The sequence below is a fragment of the Eulemur rufifrons genome, chromosome 20 (assembly GCF_041146395.1).
Source record: "Eulemur rufifrons isolate Redbay chromosome 20, OSU_ERuf_1, whole genome shotgun sequence".
Classification (NCBI taxonomy): domain Eukaryota; kingdom Metazoa; phylum Chordata; class Mammalia; order Primates; family Lemuridae; genus Eulemur; species Eulemur rufifrons.
The window spans coordinates 43,158,487-43,177,193 of record NC_091002.1 but is presented as its reverse complement, the minus strand read 5'-3'; the positions used below and the strand labels follow the sequence as shown (position 1 = coordinate 43,177,193).

General features: G+C 49.8%; 1 protein-coding gene across 2 annotated transcripts in view; it reads left to right on the top strand.

Annotated features, from left to right (window-relative positions):
• Nucleotides 1–18,486, top strand: part of ATP9A (ATPase phospholipid transporting 9A (putative)) — a 114,217-nt gene extending 95,731 nt beyond the window's left edge. For both annotated transcript variants that reach the window (XM_069496244.1, XM_069496245.1), the window contains exons 20-28: nt 1,371–1,460; nt 1,573–1,717; nt 2,527–2,591; nt 5,013–5,168; nt 8,409–8,473; nt 10,117–10,225; nt 10,837–10,894; nt 12,784–12,987; nt 16,242–18,486. In XM_069496244.1, coding sequence (XP_069352345.1) covers nt 1,371–1,460; nt 1,573–1,717; nt 2,527–2,591; nt 5,013–5,168; nt 8,409–8,473; nt 10,117–10,225; nt 10,837–10,894; nt 12,784–12,987; nt 16,242–16,378 — 1,029 coding nt within the window. In that variant the 3' untranslated portion in view covers nt 16,379–18,486. The remainder of the gene's footprint in view (nt 1–1,370; nt 1,461–1,572; nt 1,718–2,526; nt 2,592–5,012; nt 5,169–8,408; nt 8,474–10,116; nt 10,226–10,836; nt 10,895–12,783; nt 12,988–16,241) is intronic.
• The last annotated feature ends 221 nt before the right edge of the window (nt 18,487–18,707 follow it).

The window sequence follows — 18,707 nt, the reverse complement described above, 5'->3', positions numbered from 1 at the left end:
CGCTTTGGGGCAGGATGTAGCAGTCCCACTATCTGAAATCGGAGCCACGATGTCAGACAACTGGAGGGACTCCAGATGTTTCAGGGTCCCCCCTCACCCCACCTTTGGTCCATAGCGCATAGAAGCTTCAAGAAATCCAGCGATTTTGGAACAGTGGTGTTGGGCACAGGCAGATACAGTTGATAGTCATTGTTCACAGATTCTTTGTGAATTCGCCTGCTCACTGAAACTTACCTGTGACCCCGAAATCAACACTCACAGCACTTTCAGGGCCACTCGCAGACATACGTAGAGTGGCGAGAAATGTGGGTCGCCTGCCACGTGCGTCCCCAGCTGAGGCTGAACAAGGCAGTGCTCCACCCTCTTGTCTCAGCGCTCGTCCTGGACACAAGTGTCCTCTTTCTAGTGCATTTAAGATTTTTCACATTTTTGTGCTTTTTGCTGGCAGTTTGCTGTTGTCAGTGGCCCCCAGCACAGCACTGAAGTGCTGTCTAGTGTTCCTAAGCCGAGGAGAACACACGTGTGTTAGATGCGCTTCCTTCAGGCAGGAGTCATAGTGCGGTTAGCCGTGACTTCAATGTTGATGAATCGAGGTGTCTTTAAACAGGAACACAAATAAAACAAGGTTATGTATTGGTGAAAATGCCGTGACCAGAGGCCTGCAGGAACCTAACCCTGTATTTCCCCTGTAGGCAGTGGTTCAGTGTTTGCTAATTCAGTATTTGCAGCAACTTCGCAGAACGTAGCTACCATGCACAAATAATGAAAATTGACCATATGTTTTATAACTCAGGGGTTGCAAACTATGGCCCATGCAATAGCTACCTGATTTTGTAAATAACGTGTTTTGTTTGAATGTAGACGTGCCCGCTGGTTTACATGTTGTGTACGGCTGTTTCTGAACTACAACAGAGTTGGGTAGTTGTGTCATAATGAGGTGCCTGGCTTTGAGCACCGGCTCGGCAGTGTACTAGCTGGGTCACTTCAGGCAGGCTAACAAATCTCACCACCCATCAATTTCCTTAAGTGTAAAATAGAGCTATTGTCATCACGCACCTCTTAGAGTCCCTGTGAGGAAGAAATGAGGACAGTCCATGAAACGTGCCCAGCACTGTGCCTGGGACACAGTGAAAGTGCAGTCACCTTTAGTCCTGGGGACATGGAGGGAGATGGTTGGTACACAGGCTGTCCCGATTCCTGCAGAATCATAACCACCAGGGTTTCATTTGGCTCTGGGTCTGGGGGTGGGGGACGGGGAAGGGCCTTTGCCATGGTGGCCATCGCCTTCACACTGGCTCTGGGAAGCTGCTGTTTATTGTTCTTTCATCTCCAGAGAGCAATGCCTTCTCCATCTCTCCGTTCCCTGCCAGGTGACCAACCGCGGGGAGGCCCACCTCGAGCTGAACGCTTTCCGCAGGAAGCACGACTGTGCCCTGGTCATCTCTGGGGACTCCCTAGAGGTGAGCTCGGGAACCCCCAGAGAGCAGGGTCCTCCCAAGAGCCTGGGCCTCTTCCTGCCTAGCTGCGGACTAGGAGGTGACCTTGGCTGACCCCTCCCTCCATGCCCTCCAGGTCTGCCTCAAGTTCTACGAGTACGAGTTCATGGAGCTGGCCTGCCAGTGCCCGGCCGTGGTCTGCTGCCGCTGTGCCCCCACCCAGAAGGCCCAGATCGTGCGCCTGCTGCAGGAGCGCACCGGGAAGCTCACCTGTGCAGTAGGTAGGCACTGCCCAGGCCCGGACCACTGGCCCTGGCCTGCTGGTGCACTGGCGTTACCTTCCGGAAGGATAAATGGACTCTGCTGATGTGGTCTTCAGATTCCCCAGACTTTGCTCAGGTCGTGATTTTTTCCCTCCCGACAGACTTTGGCTCTCTTTTTGTTATTATTTTTAATATTTCCCTTGGAGAGAGACTAGATGAGCATATCCCAGGGCCTCTCCTCCTTTGCTAGTGACACAAGAACACAGCATTCCAGAAGGATGGCGACCACATGCTGAGGAGTTGGGTCTGGGTTCAAATCCTTCTGCTGGGTTTTACCAGCTGGGCACCCAAGGCAGCTTCCTTCACCCGTCTGAGCCTCGGTTTGCTCATCAGTAAGATGGGATAATAACAGTGGTTTCCTTAAATGGTGCTTACGAGGATGAAAGAGGGTCACATTTCAAAAGCGCTTGCCACAGTGCGTGGTCAGTGTTCAACGTGAGCGGTGCTAGTTGTTGCTGACGGTGATGTTGCACAGCACGGCTGCCTTGGGGAGGGCGGGTGGTGTTTGCAGATGTCCACGTGGTTGCAGCCCACTGCCCCTGCTCAGTGCCAGGACCCTTGGCGTGTCACCTGGTCTCTCTGATGCTCAGCAAAATAGCGCCTGTAAACTAGGATCCCGATGGCGCGGGTGGGTGGAGAGATTCCATGGAGCAGGGCGGGCAAGGCGTTTATACCAGGCACTCCGTGAGAGGCAAACGTGTTTTATTGTTTAAGGTAAGCGTGGGACATGGGGGTCGTCTTTTCTCTCTGGTCTGTGTGGCCCACAGGTGACGGTGGCAATGATGTCAGCATGATCCAGGAGTCTGACTGCGGAGTAGGGGTGGAAGGAAAGGTGAGCACATTTCCCTCTTCTCCGAGCCACGAGCTGGGGTGTCTTTATTTGTGTCCTTTTTCTCTCCAAGACACAGCTCTGATGCTTTTGGAGATTCCAGATAAGAATTGTAAAACGCAAGGAACCGTGTATCACAGTTAACGGAAAGTCAGAGGTTTATACCCATATATCTTGCTGACTTTGCTTGCCAAAACCTAAATTAAAAAAAAAAGTTTTTCTATATTCTTAGAGTACCATGAAAGTTCTTCAACTTTTCTGTGGTCATCAGCATCGTAAGTAAAAGCATTGGTTATCACGCTATGTGCTGATCTCTTGGAGGCTGTAGAATAATGGGGCATGGTTTGCCTCTCGCTAAAAGGCCTCATTGGCTATAATTTTTAGAAGTTTTTGTAGGCTGGGCATGGTGGCTCACGCCTGTAATCCTAGCACTCTAGGAGGCCGAGGCTGGAGGATAGCGTGAGCTCAGGAGTTTGAGACCAGCCTGAGCAAGAGCGAGACCCCCTAGCTAAAAACAATAAAGAAAAGAAGAAGAGAAAGGAAAGAAAGAAAGAAATAGTTTTTATGCCATGAAATAATTTTTCTGTCTTTCCCTCCTTGTCCGTTGTGTGCTTACCTCTTATCATTTACTCTATCCTTTGTGAGCTCTAAATGACTACTGGCAGGAAGATTGGTCACTGTGTGTTTGTTAGAACTATGTGTAAAATAAGAATACTAAAGCCCTGAGGGAAGACTAGAAATGCCCTCCTCAGCGTTTTGTTGCATATCTTCATGAATTTGGCTAACCCGCAGGCCTTTTTTTCCTTTCCTACCCTGTCTGGTTCTCTGGTTCTCATTCACATGGCAATTATTTGAAGTTGCAGAGTTAAATGATTCTTGACTTTGTCAGAAATCTGTATAGGTTCCCTGGATGTAGATTTTAAGAAGCACACTTGAGTTTAATACAGTTCTTTCCCAGTTCCGATGTAGAACGCAAACATTTTCTCTTCTATTAAAAGATTATATTCTGATTCCTTTGTTTTTTGAAGTGTAAAGTAGTAAGTGCTCCCTACAAAAAAATTAAAACAATTTAGAAATAAAGTGTATCCTTGCTTTTAGATAGCTGCTTCAAACTAGTGGCATTGGTTATTCCTCCAAAACTTTTAGCATGTGTATGTTATTGGTTATGAGTATGTTTATAATTGTCATATAGACACATAACTTACACATGTATGTATTATCTTCATGTATAATTTTAAATTAAAAATGTACTGTGCATTTTGTTAGGCAGCTTGCTTAAATCTGCTGTACCTGTGATTTCTTTCTACATCAGAGCATGCAGAACCCCCACTTCTTCCCCTCTCTGTACCTTTTTATTTTGAAAAATGTCTCCCTTCAGAAAAGTTGAAACACATCAATGAATATTCACCTACCTTTCACTTCGATTTGCCAGTGGTTAATGCTATGTTCTTTCTCTCTCTGAATCAGTTGAATGTAAATTGCACATATTAATGTTACCCCTAAATACTTTAGTGTGAATCCATCAAAAACAAGGACATTCTCCTATGTGAGCAAAACAACATTGTCACCCCCCCAAATGTAACATTGGTATAATGATACAGTGTACTATTCGTAGTCACATTTCCCCAGTTGTTCTCAAAACATCTTCAAAGCTTAAAAAAAAAAAAAAAAAAGCTCCAGGAACCAATAAGTATCATAAATTAAGTTTATTACCATGTCCTTCTGTCTCTTTAATCTTGTTTAATGTAGAACACTTTTCTCCATCTTTTGGTTTTTGATGGAAGGGTGTTTTGTTTTTTGTAACAATGATATTTTTAAGGGACTCAGGACAGCTGTAGGGTGTCCTACCGTGTCTGTCGGTTGGATTGATTTGGTTCAGAGTCCGGTTTTGATGTGAGTAGCACATCCGGAATCGCCACCATCTGACTGTCCCGTTACTGTTGGCCGTTACCTACCTTTTACAACGGGAGACTCCATTGTCCGGTTACACTGTAAGTTATTTCCACTTCTGTGAGTGTGCAGAGCTGTATGCTCAGGAATATCCCGTCGCATGCCGTTAGGAGCATCAGGTTTTTCGCTTCATGTTTAACTCGCAAGGGAACCGAATGTTATAAAAACACCTATCTTTGAATGATTCTTTGTCATTTGTGGGGTGAGCTGAACCCCTAAGGGTTAATATTAGATCCACTCGACCTCCAAATTATAACTGTCTGTGATCCAGAGTGTTTCTTTATTTAAATAAATTCCTCTTTTAAATCAGATTTAGACTTGGACCACCAACTGAGTATAGCTTGAAACCAAAGAATCTCTTTATTGAATTTCTTCAAAGATCTCCTTACCATGTCTTGCTTTTTCAATTAAAAAAAAATATGTTTGTCTTGACCTCTTATGCTTCTGACTGTGTCCAATTTCATTGGATTTTAGGAAGGAAAACAGGCTTCCCTGGCTGCAGACTTCTCCATCACTCAGTTTAAGCATCTTGGCCGGTTACTCATGGTGCACGGCCGGAACAGCTACAAGCGGTCAGCTGCCCTCAGCCAGTTTGTGATTCACAGGAGCCTGTGTATCAGCACCATGCAGGTGGGTGGGCAGCCGGCACCTCTGCACAGGTGCACGTGGCCACACCATGCAGGTGGGTGGGCAGCTGTTACCTTTGACAGGGGCACATGGCTATGCCATGCAAGGGGGTGGGCAACTGGCCTCTTTGCTCAGGTGCATGTGGCCATGTGGTTCCCATGGGAAAAGCCAGGGAATTAGACTATGCTCTGGAGCTGCTACCCCACCAGGCCAGTTTACGTCCCCTGCCTGGCCATGTTCCAGCTGATAGACCTTGGGCAAACCCCCGAATCTCTTGGTGCTCTAGATTAGTCCTCTGTTAAGCAGTGCTGGCCAGTCCTGCCTGTGGTGTGGGTGTGAGCGTCAGCAGTGGTGCCGTCCAGTGCTTGGCATGGGGCGGGGGGAGTGGAAATGACAAGTTGTTATAATTGGGGGCGAGTTGTTATCATTGGTTTGCCGGAGTGAAAGGCGCAGAGTTAAATGCCGAATGCCGATTGCAGCCCTGATTTTTTGCATGCAGAGGCATGAGCCAACAGAGAGCAATCAAAAAAGAAGCATAACTCACTTTTCTCGAGTGTGTCCTATACGCTGGGCATCAGGCTGAGTGTTCACAGTGCACTGTCTCATATAGTCCTCACAACACCCTAAGCCCATGTTACAGATGGGGAGGCTGAGGCTCAGTAAGGTGAGGAGTTTGTGTAGTGTCCCACAGGGATTTAGTCTGCTCAGGCAGGTGGACCCCAAAATCTGTGCTTATGATCAAAGTCTCCTCCTTGGTACACTCCATAGGGAGGGACTGAGGCTACCTCTACTTGCAGGGGGTCAGCGTGACACATGGCACAGAGGTTGTCTCAGCATCATGGTTCTGTGTCCCAGTGGAACCTGGTGGGGAGTCGAGCTTAGTTGTCATGATTCCTAATACCCTTGGGGTTAACATCTTGTCCCACCTTGCTTTTACACAAAAGGATTCTAGAGTATATATTTTCCCTCTTTCTCTCCCAGTGACTCCTTCAAAATCTACCATCAGGCTGTAGCAATTAGGTGTGTACCAGGAACAAGGCCAAAAGGAGGGAAAGACATTTTGGGTGTTAAAAAACCCACGGATTTTCCTTCCGGCATTGAGGTGAAAATGGTCCCAGTGAAGTGGAGAGAACATAGGATCAGTATAGATGCTAGTACCATACCTGGGTCTACTGACAATGCCTCTTCCTGACCATACCACTAAGTACCCGTGAGACCTTGAGCAAGTCACTTCACTGCTATAGGCCTCAGTCTTACCACCTGTAGGATGGGGATAAGGTCCTCCTTGTCCTCAGACAGGGGCACATTGAAAAAAAGAATTCTTTAAGGCTTCAGTACGAAGGCATCCTTACTGTTATTAATAGAAGGGAAACAGGATAATATATAAATATCAGGTGATATTTTAATTTGTAGGAAAGGTGTTGAATCGTACGCAAGGCAGAATGAGTCAGGTGGTGCTGGTTTACGTACATGAGAATTCACCCTCCGCTGGCCTCGTCCAGGCTTTTAGGGGGTGATCTTATGTTTTAAGTATCTAGTGCATTTGTGAGTGGAGGAGCCTTAAAGTGATTTTCATCAAAGCGATCTAAACCCAAACAGCTGGTGTGGTTCACCAGACCACAGCTGTATTTTTAATTCACGTTAACTCATCGATCGAACTGGATAATGCTGTGGTTTTAATCATTGGGAAATTAATCAGCCCATCTCTGGGCACTTGCACAAAAGCTGACCAGGATGAACTGACTTCTGCAATGGCTGGATGTTACCATTAGCATCGATGCAGGAAAAAAAAAAAATTTCCAGGATGGGACACTGTTCTTTGTGCTATAGAAAAATGCCTTTGACCCCTGTCCACTGTGCTGAAAGTGGCTCCCTGGGAGCAAGTCCCAGTTAGAATTGTTGCACCTGGACGTTGGTCTCCAAGAGATGTGGACACAGTGTTTTTATTTTCCCCAAAATGCTTTTGTCAAGATGAAGGCTTTATGGTCTGCTTGGCCCTGTTAAGAGGCCATGGCCCAAGAGTCAAGAGGCTCTTGATGTTGATTGCAAAATAAACGCTAGATCCTTGACATTTTTACGCACATCCTTCCTGTGCAGTGGCCCAGCCTGGGTGAGAAGTCATTTGAAAGGTGGCTTTCCTGGCACTGTGATTCTGAAAGCATGACCTGGGGCTCCCCATGGCCACGGTGCTCAGTGGCACCTGTGTCCCGAGCTCTGTGCCAAGCGAGCACGTGTTCTTCACGGGAGACAGCTCTGGTTAGACGCGGTTTCTAATTACCAGGGTGGCTTGGCCTTTCTCTCAGTGTGTAGTTTTCTAAAAGCCTTCAGGCAGCACTGCTCCCGGCCTTCCTTTGGTTTCATACTAATGGAAATGAGCCCGGAGACCACTCCTTTCTGTTAGCCTGCAGACGTCCAGAGAAGGCGCTGAGAGCACCCGGCCCCGTTCCATCTCCCAGCCGTTCTTCGCTGCCCGTAGCTCACATCTTCCGGATCAGGAAGCAGACGTTTCTGTGAGGGTTTGTAAACATCTTCATTGCCCTTGTCTAATTACAAAAATAATCCATCATGTTCTCTTTTTGAAAATTTCTAAAAATACTGAGATGTGTCATATAAGAAGCGAAGCCTTCTCTGCCATCTCAGCCTCCATGGAAACTGGCATAGAGACTTCGGAGGCTCTTTTCCATGTCGATTTGCACACGTATGCCAGCTCATTGTCGGCGTGTGTGCCGGAGAGCAGGGACTCTGAGCCGTTTAGGAGTGGGGGCTTTGAGGACAGCGCCGGGCTTGAGTCCCACGGGGCTGTTGACCTCAGTTTCCCCTTTTCTAAAATGTGGGTGACAGTGGGACTCGGACTCGTGGGTTGCTCTGGAGATGGGCAGTGCTTATGTGCCGGCGTCTGGCACACGGAACTTAACACATGTTTACAGAGGGGCTGAGAGTGGACCCTGGAGCTAGATTACCTGGGTGTGACTCCTGGCTTTGTTGCTTGTAAGCTGTGTGGTCTTGAGCAAGCCACTTAGCCTCTCTGAGCCTCACTTTCCTCATCTGTGTAATGGGGATGATGATAACAGTACCTACTTCGTAGGGTCGTTGTGAGCATTAAATGGGCTACTCCACATAAAGAACTTCCCGCAGTGCCGGTGCGCCGTAAGTGCTGTGTAAGCGTCAGGTGCTATTTTTATTTTATAAACATAAGGGCTTTTGTGATGGTTTTGGTGACGTCCTCCTTTCTCCTTGGCACAGGCTGTCTTTTCCTCCGTGTTTTACTTTGCCTCCGTCCCTCTCTATCAAGGATTCCTCATCATTGGGTAAGGAAATCCAGACAAGGTATTAATTTTTTATGAAACCTCCTTAAAATGCCACAGAAAAGAGAAGAAACATCGTGTAGAGGCTCCTGGGTCCCCAAGGCCCCTTGGACTCCCAGCCCCAGTACAGGCAGCCCCAGCAATGTGGTTTAGAACCTCCTCGAGTCAATGAGGTTTTGAGCTGCTCAGCCCTGAACCAGATTGAAGAAGTAAGAGTCTGATGGGTTTGTGGTCCATAGCATTTTGCTGTTTGTACTCAGTGATGAAAAAATACTCACTCCAGAGAGTGCGAGGTCACCAGCTGATGGAGGAGAGCCAGGCAGGGGGCTCACAGACTCGGTGACTTGGGGTCTAGGCAGAGTGAGAGGATCTGAAAAGTGCCCTCCTGGCTGGAGCCTACCCAGTGGAAGTCCTGCCGGTGGAGTGAAAGGAGGGCCAGAGCCGCCCTGGCGGGATGTGCGTGGAGCAGAGCTTGCCCTCGGGTGCCACCGTGTCAGAGAGGGCGTCACTTGGGCATTTGCTGCCATCACACCCACCCCCATTCCTGACCTGGAACTTCATACTGTTCCCTTTGACCTTTTTACAAAAAGTGCTCAGTCTTTAAATCACCTGGGCAGGTGGAGTTTGGTTACCAAATGCCCCAGACGCAGACGCACACTGCTGGGCCCACACCAGGTTAGGAGGACACGGAAGGCACGGGCAGCCCAGCCGGGCTTGCGGGAGTCTTGCAAAGTCCACTTTCCATCTTCTGTGTTTGGCCGTCTAGTCCAGCCTGAAAGTAGACGCTGGAATTCTGCCTGCTGCTAACTGGAAAAGTGGACTATCCTTCGTTGGGTCCTGGAAGAGTAAAAGGATGTGCCAGAATGTAGTTAGGGGTTCCCTGAGCTGCACTTTATGCCACCTTCCATGGTGTGGCCTCGTCCTCCCTGTGGGTCCTCATTTGCTCCTCTCTCACCCTCAGCCCCAGCCACACGGGCCTCCTGGTCTTCTGCAGACAAGACAGCCACACCCTGCCTCAGGGCCTTTGCACTGGCTGCTGCTTCTGTCTGCAGTGCTCCTCTTCCCAGTGTTGGCACAGATGCCCCTCACGTCTTTGGGTGTTTTCTCAAATGTCCTGTCTCAGCTGGGTGTGGTAGCGCACACCTATAGTCTCAGCTACTTGGGAGGCTGAGGCAGGAGGATCGCTTGAGCCCAGGAGTTCGAGGCTTAGAGTGCTGTGATCGCACCTGTGAATACCCACCACACTCCAGCCTGGGCAACGTAATGAGACCTCATCTCTAAAAAGAAAAATACGTCTTGTTCTTTGGCCACCCTCTCTAAAGTTGTACCCCCACCCCTGCACACACACGCACGCGTGCACCCATCTTACTCCCTCCTCCCCATTATGTTTTTCTCCATAGTATTTACCTCTAACGCACACAGAGTTTACTTTATTTGTTTATTGACTCAGTTCTAAAGCTCTCAAGGGCAGATGCTCTATCCTTTTTTCATCCTGAGTCTCTGGTGCTTAGAACCAGCCCTGGCACACAATAGGCGCACAATCAACAGTCACTGGAGGAAGGAATGGACTTGGGCTCCAGAGGTTGGCGTAGCGAATTGCTCTCATTCCACCGGCTGGACTTACCCAGGGCTGTTTTCTCTCCCAGGTACTCCACAATTTACACCATGTTTCCTGTATTTTCTCTGGTCCTGGACAAAGACGTGAAGTCAGAAGTGGCCATGCTGTACCCTGAGCTCTACAAGGATCTCCTCAAGGTCCGCTAGCTCCTCCGTCCTCCCCTCCTTCCCTGTTCCCCCCCGTCGTTCCCCTCCTCCTCTCTCCATCCCTCCCTCGGTACTTTTTTCCGTTGAATGTATTTCACACGGAACCTCCACGTCTGATCCAAACACACGTGAACTGGCGGCTTCTTTCCTTTTGGGGAGAAGGCGTGGGAGTTTACTTCTTTTCTCAAGACAGTACTATATGCACTGCCGTAAAGACTGTGCAATAGCACAGTCATCTGTGACCTGAAAACAAACCAACTCATGACTTTGAAAGAGGCTCCCGACAGTTCCATTCTGCAGCCGTGACTTGTGTTTGCTCCTAGAAACGTTCTTGTGTTCGCTTCCAGAAAAGAGTGTGTGGAGTGTGTCTGTGCACATGTACAGTTTTGTTTGTCGTCAAAGGGTTTTTATGAAAGGGCAGATTAATTCCCATCCAATGTCAGTTCTCTTTTAAAAAAACGTAATTCCCCTTGTGTTCAGATGTGCGTATTCAAGCCACTTTTTCGATGAAGACAGGCAGGTCACCTCATCTGGTTAGTGGAAAGGCGATGTGAATGAGTCACCATGGGAACTGCTCTCGTCTTTCCCTGTCTTTCCTTTAGGGACGACCGCTGTCCTACAAGACGTTCTTGATATGGGTTCTGATTAGCATCTATCAAGGTAAGGACAGAGGTGGGGCCCCCCCCGTTTGTCTTGTGTTCTGGTGTTGACCCAAGCACGTTCCTTTCCTGCCTGTGCAACATGCAGAGAATGACCTGGAGCCTCTAATAGCAGTAAGCAGGTGACAGTGTATCCCGAGGCAGACCCTGCAAACATTAAGCACAGAGCAGGTCAGAAGTGTGCAGAGCTTAATCTGTCTCTTCAATGGCGTAGCAAAGTCAGAGAAAAATGTAACTAATAATCGCAGCCTGCCGGGGTGTTCCATCCACATGATAGAAAACACTCACTTTCTGGGATACTCTGATGCCTTTTCTGAGAGTCAGGTCAAATTGTAGTTTTTTTTCTTTCTTTTTTTTTTTTTTTTTTGAGGCAGAGTCTCACTCTCTTGCCCAGGCTAGAAAGTGCCATGGCGTCAGCCTAGCTCACAGCAACCTCAAACTCCTGAGCTCAAGCAGTCCTCCTGCCTCAGCCTCCCGAGTAGCTGGGACTACAGGCATGCATCACCATGTCCGGCTAATTTTTTCCTCTATATATTTGTAGTTGTCCATATAATTTCTTTCTATTTTTAGTAGAGATGGGGTCTCGCTGTTGCTCAGGCTGGTCTTGAACTCCTGAGCTCAAACGATCCACCCGCCTCGGCCTCCCAGAGTGCTAGGATTACAGGCGTGAGCCACCGCGCCCGGCCAAGTTGTAGTTTTTGAAAAACGTATACTCAGTGGCCTCCAGAGAGAGTCTCACAGACTGTAGGGGCTTGTCAGATGACCTGTTGGAGTATCAGAAGAAAATAGCAAAACTTCTGTTTGTATTTCCCTCACTCTTTTTAGAATTTTCACTTTTATGTGTGATTCGTAATGCACGTCATATACTTGTATGTCTGTATGCGTGGACAGGTACCCACGTGTGATTTACAAATAATCCTGCACAGAGTTTATTCTAAATGTTTTTTACTGATGGCCTGTGTCAGCAAAATGTTTAGAGACCATTGAATTTGTTGAAAGAGGGTTAAATTGCCATTGACAAATCTTTTTTGGTGTTTTTAAGAAGTATATCAAAGTGTAACACGTGCCCTGGTTAAGGCAGCCCGTCCTGCAGGAAAGGTCATGGTCATCAGCCGTGGGCCCTCCGTCCCGCTGCCGCCATCCTCAGCCCCGTTCATGAAAGGCAGTTAGTCAGTCGCCTTAAGAATTTTCGTGTCTAGCGTCTCCTGGTGCCTCCTTGAGCCTCCTCGAAGTCACGTGCTCGTGCTGCTGGTGTCTCTGAGGGACAGGAGACAGCGTCAGTTCTGTTCTTTTGGCTTCTCTCTTGGTTTCCCTGTCATTTGCGTGTGTGGTCAAAAACCATAACGTAAAACTCACCACCTTGACCGTTGTCTGGCGTAGTGGTGGTCGGTATGTTCGCGCTGTTGCGAGGCCGAGCTCCAGAACGTTCTCAGCTCGCGTGATGGAAATTCCGCACCCACGAACCGACGACTCTGCTTCCCCTGCCCCTGCCAGCCACCACCCTGCTCCCCGTCCCCAGGGACTCCACTACTTCCGCTGCCTCCTATCAATGGAGTCCCACAGCATTTGTCCTTTTGTGACTGGCTACCTCTGTCATTTTAAATAACAAATTTCTGTTTCCTTCATCAACTCGCTCCCTTCTTCTCTCCCTCTGCCTCGCGTTTTTCCTCCTTTCTCTCTATAGTTGTAGGTTATTTATTCCCTAAGGTCAAAGAGGAAAACAGGGAAAGTGTAGGTTCGAAGCCTCCCTAGAGGCCGGGTCATCGACCCCCGCTGGCAGGCGAGAGCTTTCATGCAGCAACGACACGTTAAGGAAGGGGCTGAGGGTGGCGGCCCCTCGCGGGGAGGGCTGGCGGGGAGGACTCTCGGGGACGCCGTGCTGCCTTGCAGGGAGCACCATCATGTACGGGGCGCTGCTGCTGTTCGAGTCGGAGTTCGTGCACATCGTGGCCATCTCCTTCACGTCGCTCATCCTCACCGAGCTGCTGATGGTGGCGCTGACCATCCAGACCTGGCACTGGCTCATGACGGTGGCCGAGCTGCTCAGCCTGGCCTGCTACGTTGCCTCCCTGGTGTTCCTCCACGAGTTCATCGGTAAGAGCCCCGAGCGCGCAAGGCCTGTCCGTAGGCCCAGAGTCGCGGGGCCCCGAGGCCTGGCCACCCCGTGGAGGGAGGCGCCTCCCGGCCCTGGGGCCCGGACACTCGGTCCCGCTGCCCTGCGCGCTCGGCTGCTGCATTTTCCTACTCGGGACGGTGGCAGCTGCGCGTTTGCGTGTGTGGTTGAGGATACGGGCCGTGCCCTCAGCATAGAGTGTTTTTAAGCCGCACGGAGCTACCTGGCTCAGCAGGGAATCCGTTTCATTCAACCGCAGTTACCGGGTTTCTCCAGCGAGCCGGCCGCGGAGCTGGCCCTGCGGAGCTGTGGGGAAGTCGAGCCCAGGTCTTACCCGGATAAATGACAGGCCAGTACCCTGGGAAATCCCAGGAGACACCAATGGCCTTTTTAGCTGATGACTTTTCAAACTTTTTTTTTTTTTTGCCACAAAACACTTTGTTCCCATGAACTCCTGGTCCGCAGTCCAGTCTGTGAAACTGGTAGGCGTGGATTTGTGACAAAGGTGGCAGTGTGGAGGCGCGAGCCCCGGGACCCTGCCCTCCTGGCGCTTCTTTGCTGCTTTGTCCTGCTGTACCTACCCCCCAGGGGACCCCAGGTCTCTCGGAGTGAAATCTGCTGCCCTGTCCCACCAAACCGAGAGGTGACATGTGTCATCAGCAGTGGCACCGCCCATCCCATAGATACGTAGGGGCACCTGCTAAGTGCCAGGGTGACAGTGGCAGACGGGGCGGATGGGCTCGCCATGGGGTTTCCCTTCTTGTGGGGAAGACACACGGCCGACGCGCAGGTGAGCGCAGGCGTGCCAGGTGAGAGCAAAGCTGCAGAGACGGAAACAGGCTCAGCCGGTGGAGACCCACGCAAAGCCCAGATAAAAACGTCATGGAAATAATTTCCAGATGGGAAAGTGTAGGCACCCCTGGGACTGGGGTTGTGGGGCGGATGTTTCTGACCGCAGCAGCGACTCCGGGCACTCCAGGCTGCCCACCGACAGCCAGTGTCTCTAGACGGACACGCCTGGGTCTCTCCCTGTCCACGCTGACCTGTCACGTGCTTCATGCTATTGCCAAATTGGTTCGGTTCAGCTCATACTCCCCGAGCAGTTGTGAGCCATGAGTCCCTGTGGGGCCACCATGATGTTGGCCCTTGTGCCGTGCTGGAACCGTTGTGCTGCTGACATGGGCTCTAGTTCCAGTCCAGAAACCTCTTTCAAGCTCAGAGTCATAGACTGTCAGCACAGTCCGGATGACCCAGCACTTTCTGTGTTGGGCTGTGGATAGTCTCATGGGACGCTTATCTTGGTTTTTCCAAGCACAGGGCAAATGCAAGCCTGTCTGAGCTTCGTAACTTCCGGGCCAGAGGTCATCATCTTGAAAGCCTAGCGAGGCGGCAGCCGATAGCCTTCTTTATTTTTGCAAAGCCTCCTGCACGTCTTTCCTTTTCAACAGAAGCGTGTCAGTTTCTGTCTGTGTTACTTCAACAAAACAAAACAAAACACCCTCAGGGTGAGTTTTCTCCTTTGCCAGCCAGGGAGCTCAGCTCTGAGGCTGCTCCCTGCTAAGACGCTCATGTCTGTTTGTGGCTGCAGATGGACAACCTCTGGGGGAACTTTCCAGTCCTAGGCCCTCACCCGCACCCCCGTGGGCAGCCTGTAGGGCCAGGGCTTCTCCAGCCTGCGGCTGCTCTGCCACTGAGGCATTCTTGGTGGTGGTGACGTGGCTCCCGCCACCAAGCGAGCAAATGTTGGCCTTTGTGCGTGTGAACAAATCTCACTCCCTTTGTGTATAAAGTGCCAGATGTGAGTGTAATTTTGTAAACATGTACAGTATATGTGTGGCACTAAAATTTCATGGAGATGATCGATTAGGGGGAAAAAAGTCTAAAAGGGCTCTTCAGGGATAATAATGGGAAAAGGCTGAGAAACGCCACCTACTGTGGAAACATCTTTGACCATGACTCTTCCTCAGCATCCAAAGCTCCTGAAAGAGGTTGCAGTAAAGGTAAAAGGAACATCCCTGTGAAAAGGGAGATCTTAGAACAGTTTCACGCTTGTACCCAGTCTCTCAGAAAGGGTTTTGTGAGCACCTACTATGTGCTCAAAGGCTTGGGTCTGGGGAGTCTCCTAGAGATGTGGTCCCTGCCCTCAGGAAGCTTGGCTTGCCTTCGACTTGGACCAGCTACAGCACTGAGCAAGAGGCGAGTAGGAAAACTGCATGGTAGGTAGAGCCCTGGGCCTGGCACTTAGTAGGTGCTTCATCAGCGCCAGCTGCATTTATGCATCCTGTGCTCAAGAAGTGGGGAAGGGGCTTACTCTGGCTCCACTGTGTTGAAAACCACAAGCTGTCGCTCCTCTCTCAAAAAGACCTAACTCCCGGCTCACTATCTTGCAGAAAAGGGAACAGCCCTGTCCTTCGGCCAGAGTCTCCGAGGGCAATGCTGTGTCTGACAGGGGTCTCATGCCACTGTGCACCGTGCCCAGACCCATCCCTTGGCTTTCTGTGACTGTCACTGCAGAAGTTGCTGGAAGCAGAAACTTGCATTTGAGTGTCACTTTCTGCTCTCTGGTGGTCAGGGTTTAGAAAGAACCTCCAACTGTCAGATTTATTTCTTTCTTTTTTATTTTTTGAGACAGAGTCTCTATAGCCCAGGCCAGAGTGCCATGGCATCAGCCTAGCTCACAGCAACGTCAAACTCCTGGGCTCAGGCAATCCTCCTGCCTCAGCCTCCCCTTAGTAGCTGGGACTACGGGCATGAGCCACCACACCTGGTTCATTTTTTCTATTTGTTAGTAGAGACAGAGGTTGTTTTCACTGAAGCTGGTCTTGAACTCCTGAGCTCAAGCGATCCTCCTGCCTCAGCCTCCCAGAGTGCTAGGGTTACAGGCGTGAGCCACCGTGCCCAGCCATCCAACTGTCAGATTTCAAATCAAAAACACTTCTGAGAATGTTCTTCCCCTATAGTTTTCTTTTCCTAGTTGAAAATAGCATCGCACTGAGTATCGGGAAGCTACAGACGACAGAACAAAGGACATCCAGATGGCAGCTGCTGTGCACGGCGCCCTGAGTAGCGGTCCCTCCCCTTCCAGGTCGAGGGAGGGAAGGGCCAATGTCAGGAAGCCGTGGGTTTGTTGCGCGACACAGCTCTCCCTTTGACAGTTGTCATGCCTGTTTCTGGACCACACATGCCTTCCAGAACATTCCCGCCTGCTCACCGCTGTCTTCTTGTTTGCTTGCAGATGTGTACTTCATTGCCACCTTGTCATTCTTGTGGAAAGTCTCCGTCATCACGCTGGTCAGCTGCCTCCCCCTCTATGTCCTCAAGTACCTGCGAAGACGGTTCTCTCCCCCCAGCTACTCGAAGCTCACGTCGTAGGCTGTGCGCTGGCGGAGGGGCCCCGGTCTCTGCGCTTCCCTGATGGACAGAGTTCAAGTTCCATTTATATTAACCACCACCTGTGGATTTTGCAGTAATTGCTAACACGTGCAGTTCTGACGGGACAAGCCTGTGCACGTAATCGGAGTCCTAACGCTGAATAAACAGGAGGGAGGTTCCCAAAAGGTGCCCCCTCGGGCCTGTTTGAACGCCCGGTCGTTCATATGCGAGTGAGCGTGAACACGTTGAAACTGGTGGCTCGGCTGGGAGATGTATATGGGTCCCTGTGCGAGCTTCCTTATGACTTGAATTTTGTTGTCGTGTGGTAAAAGTTGTTGTCTAGTTGAAGGTTACAGAAGGCTTGTTTTTTGTTTCTGTTTTGTTTTTTTAACAGTCCTAATGTGTGCGTACTCTTTAAGTCTTTCTCGCTCTTACAAAGCAGTGTCAGAAAAAGACAAAGTGTTTAGTGTAGGTTTGGGAGGAAAAGACGGTGACATTTGGTTATAAAGTTATCCAAACAATAATCTCCATTTGGAAATGCTAAATGTCCTCTCTAGGTGACCCTACTTATCCAAGTCACCGTGAATTCCTGGGATTGCAAGCAAATGAGAGGAGAGGGAGGGAGAGCACCGCAAATCCAGCCTGTTTTCCTTGATCTGATTCAACAACCGCAGTACTTGGGTTACCCTCACCTGCCACCTCGTAAAAAGATTTCAGACGCGTGATCCTGCTTTGCTGGGACCCAGCAACTATTACAAAGCCAGAATCTGTCTGAGGACGCCCTCCGACATTTTCAGCAGAGTTGTTTTAGCAGGAAACGTGCCACTGAACGGCCCCTACATGTGTCGACAGCGTGATAAGAGACTCGACTAATTCTTTAGACAACATGGCAGATGTGACTCAGATCCTCCGGGTCCAGAGCGGAAAGGTCAGGGAACTGGGGCTCTTCTCGTCCACAGAAATCTGTTTCCTGTTAGGAGGAATTACCGAGGACGAAGTGACAAAGGCAGGGGCATCTTGCTGTGCTCCCATTCATCGGTGGCAGCTTTCAGAGTGAGGAGCCCCGGAGGGAGGAGGCTCGGGCTGCAGCTCTGGGATCTGGGATCCGTTCCCCTGCCTGTAGATGTCAAGAGGGACTTGCTGAAAGGCAGCCGGTAGTAAAGATACCTCCCCTACCAGGATGGACTCCATGCCTGTGTGTTTCTTACAGGGCTGTGGCTGCTTGTTTCAGAAGAAGAAGGGCATTTGCAAGCACTGCACGTGGCAGAGCAAGGCATTCTTGGGTTTTCAAGTCACTTCTTGCAGAAGCCACATGTGCATGCCATAAGGGTTAAGTCGGTGGATATTCAAGAGCTGAGTGTGGTGGGTAGCTTGGACTGATGATTAACTGTTTAAGAGTACGTACCCTTCAAACCTCTGGCATGACATGACTTGCGTGTGCTGCAGAGATGCATGTTACAGCCTTGATTGCCGACCTACTGCCTACCCTTGCAAGAACCTGCTCTTGGAGAGGTGGGGACACAAGAATCAGACAGTCCCTTGCCTTTGGAGCACTCTTGAGATGCTCTTGTATTTTGTGTTGCCCTTTTAAAATTTTCCAAAATGACAGTAAGTTGCAGGCGCCGATGGATTGGCTGTTGACACTGCTCCTATTTTGTCATAAGATTCTGCAGTTTTGCGGTATTGGCCTCTATCAGGTCCAGCCGTTTCTGCCAGAGAGAAAAAGCCTACGGGAAAGATGGATGGCATCGAATGAATGGTTATCTAGGGATAGGAACTTTGTCCAACAATTCCAGAAAGGTTGAGCAAGTCTGACTTGGTCACCAAGTGATTTGATGTGGCTTCAAAGGTAGCGGAGAAGAAAATTATGCTCAACAGCTTTCGAGCCTCTGTTTCCTTGGAAGTCAGCCTGCAAAACTGGGAGTCTTAAGATAGTTCCCCTCTGAGCTCACAAACCCTGACAGGCGATGGCTTCTGCAGGTGGGTCACTTGGAACCGTTGTTAAGAAATTTTGGATGTTTCCAGCAGTTATAGGGAATGAAGATGGTCTCTCTGGTCTTTTCCTTAATTCTCAATTTTGACTGAGATGCACGAGTTGACTTTTCAAGTCAATACTCAAGATGCTGCTTGACATCTTGAAGGGAGAGAGCTTCCAAGAGAGGCTGAAAAAGCGGTACCTGGAAGTCGAAGGTGCTCGCCAGTGTCCTCCGCAAACCGTGTTCTGTCGTCTCAGCCACACTTGGGTGGAGGCAGTCCAGGGAAACACAAGCGCAAACTGCCATGTTGTAGGACCATCCTGTCCTTGCTGATGCCACCTGCTGGGGGGTCC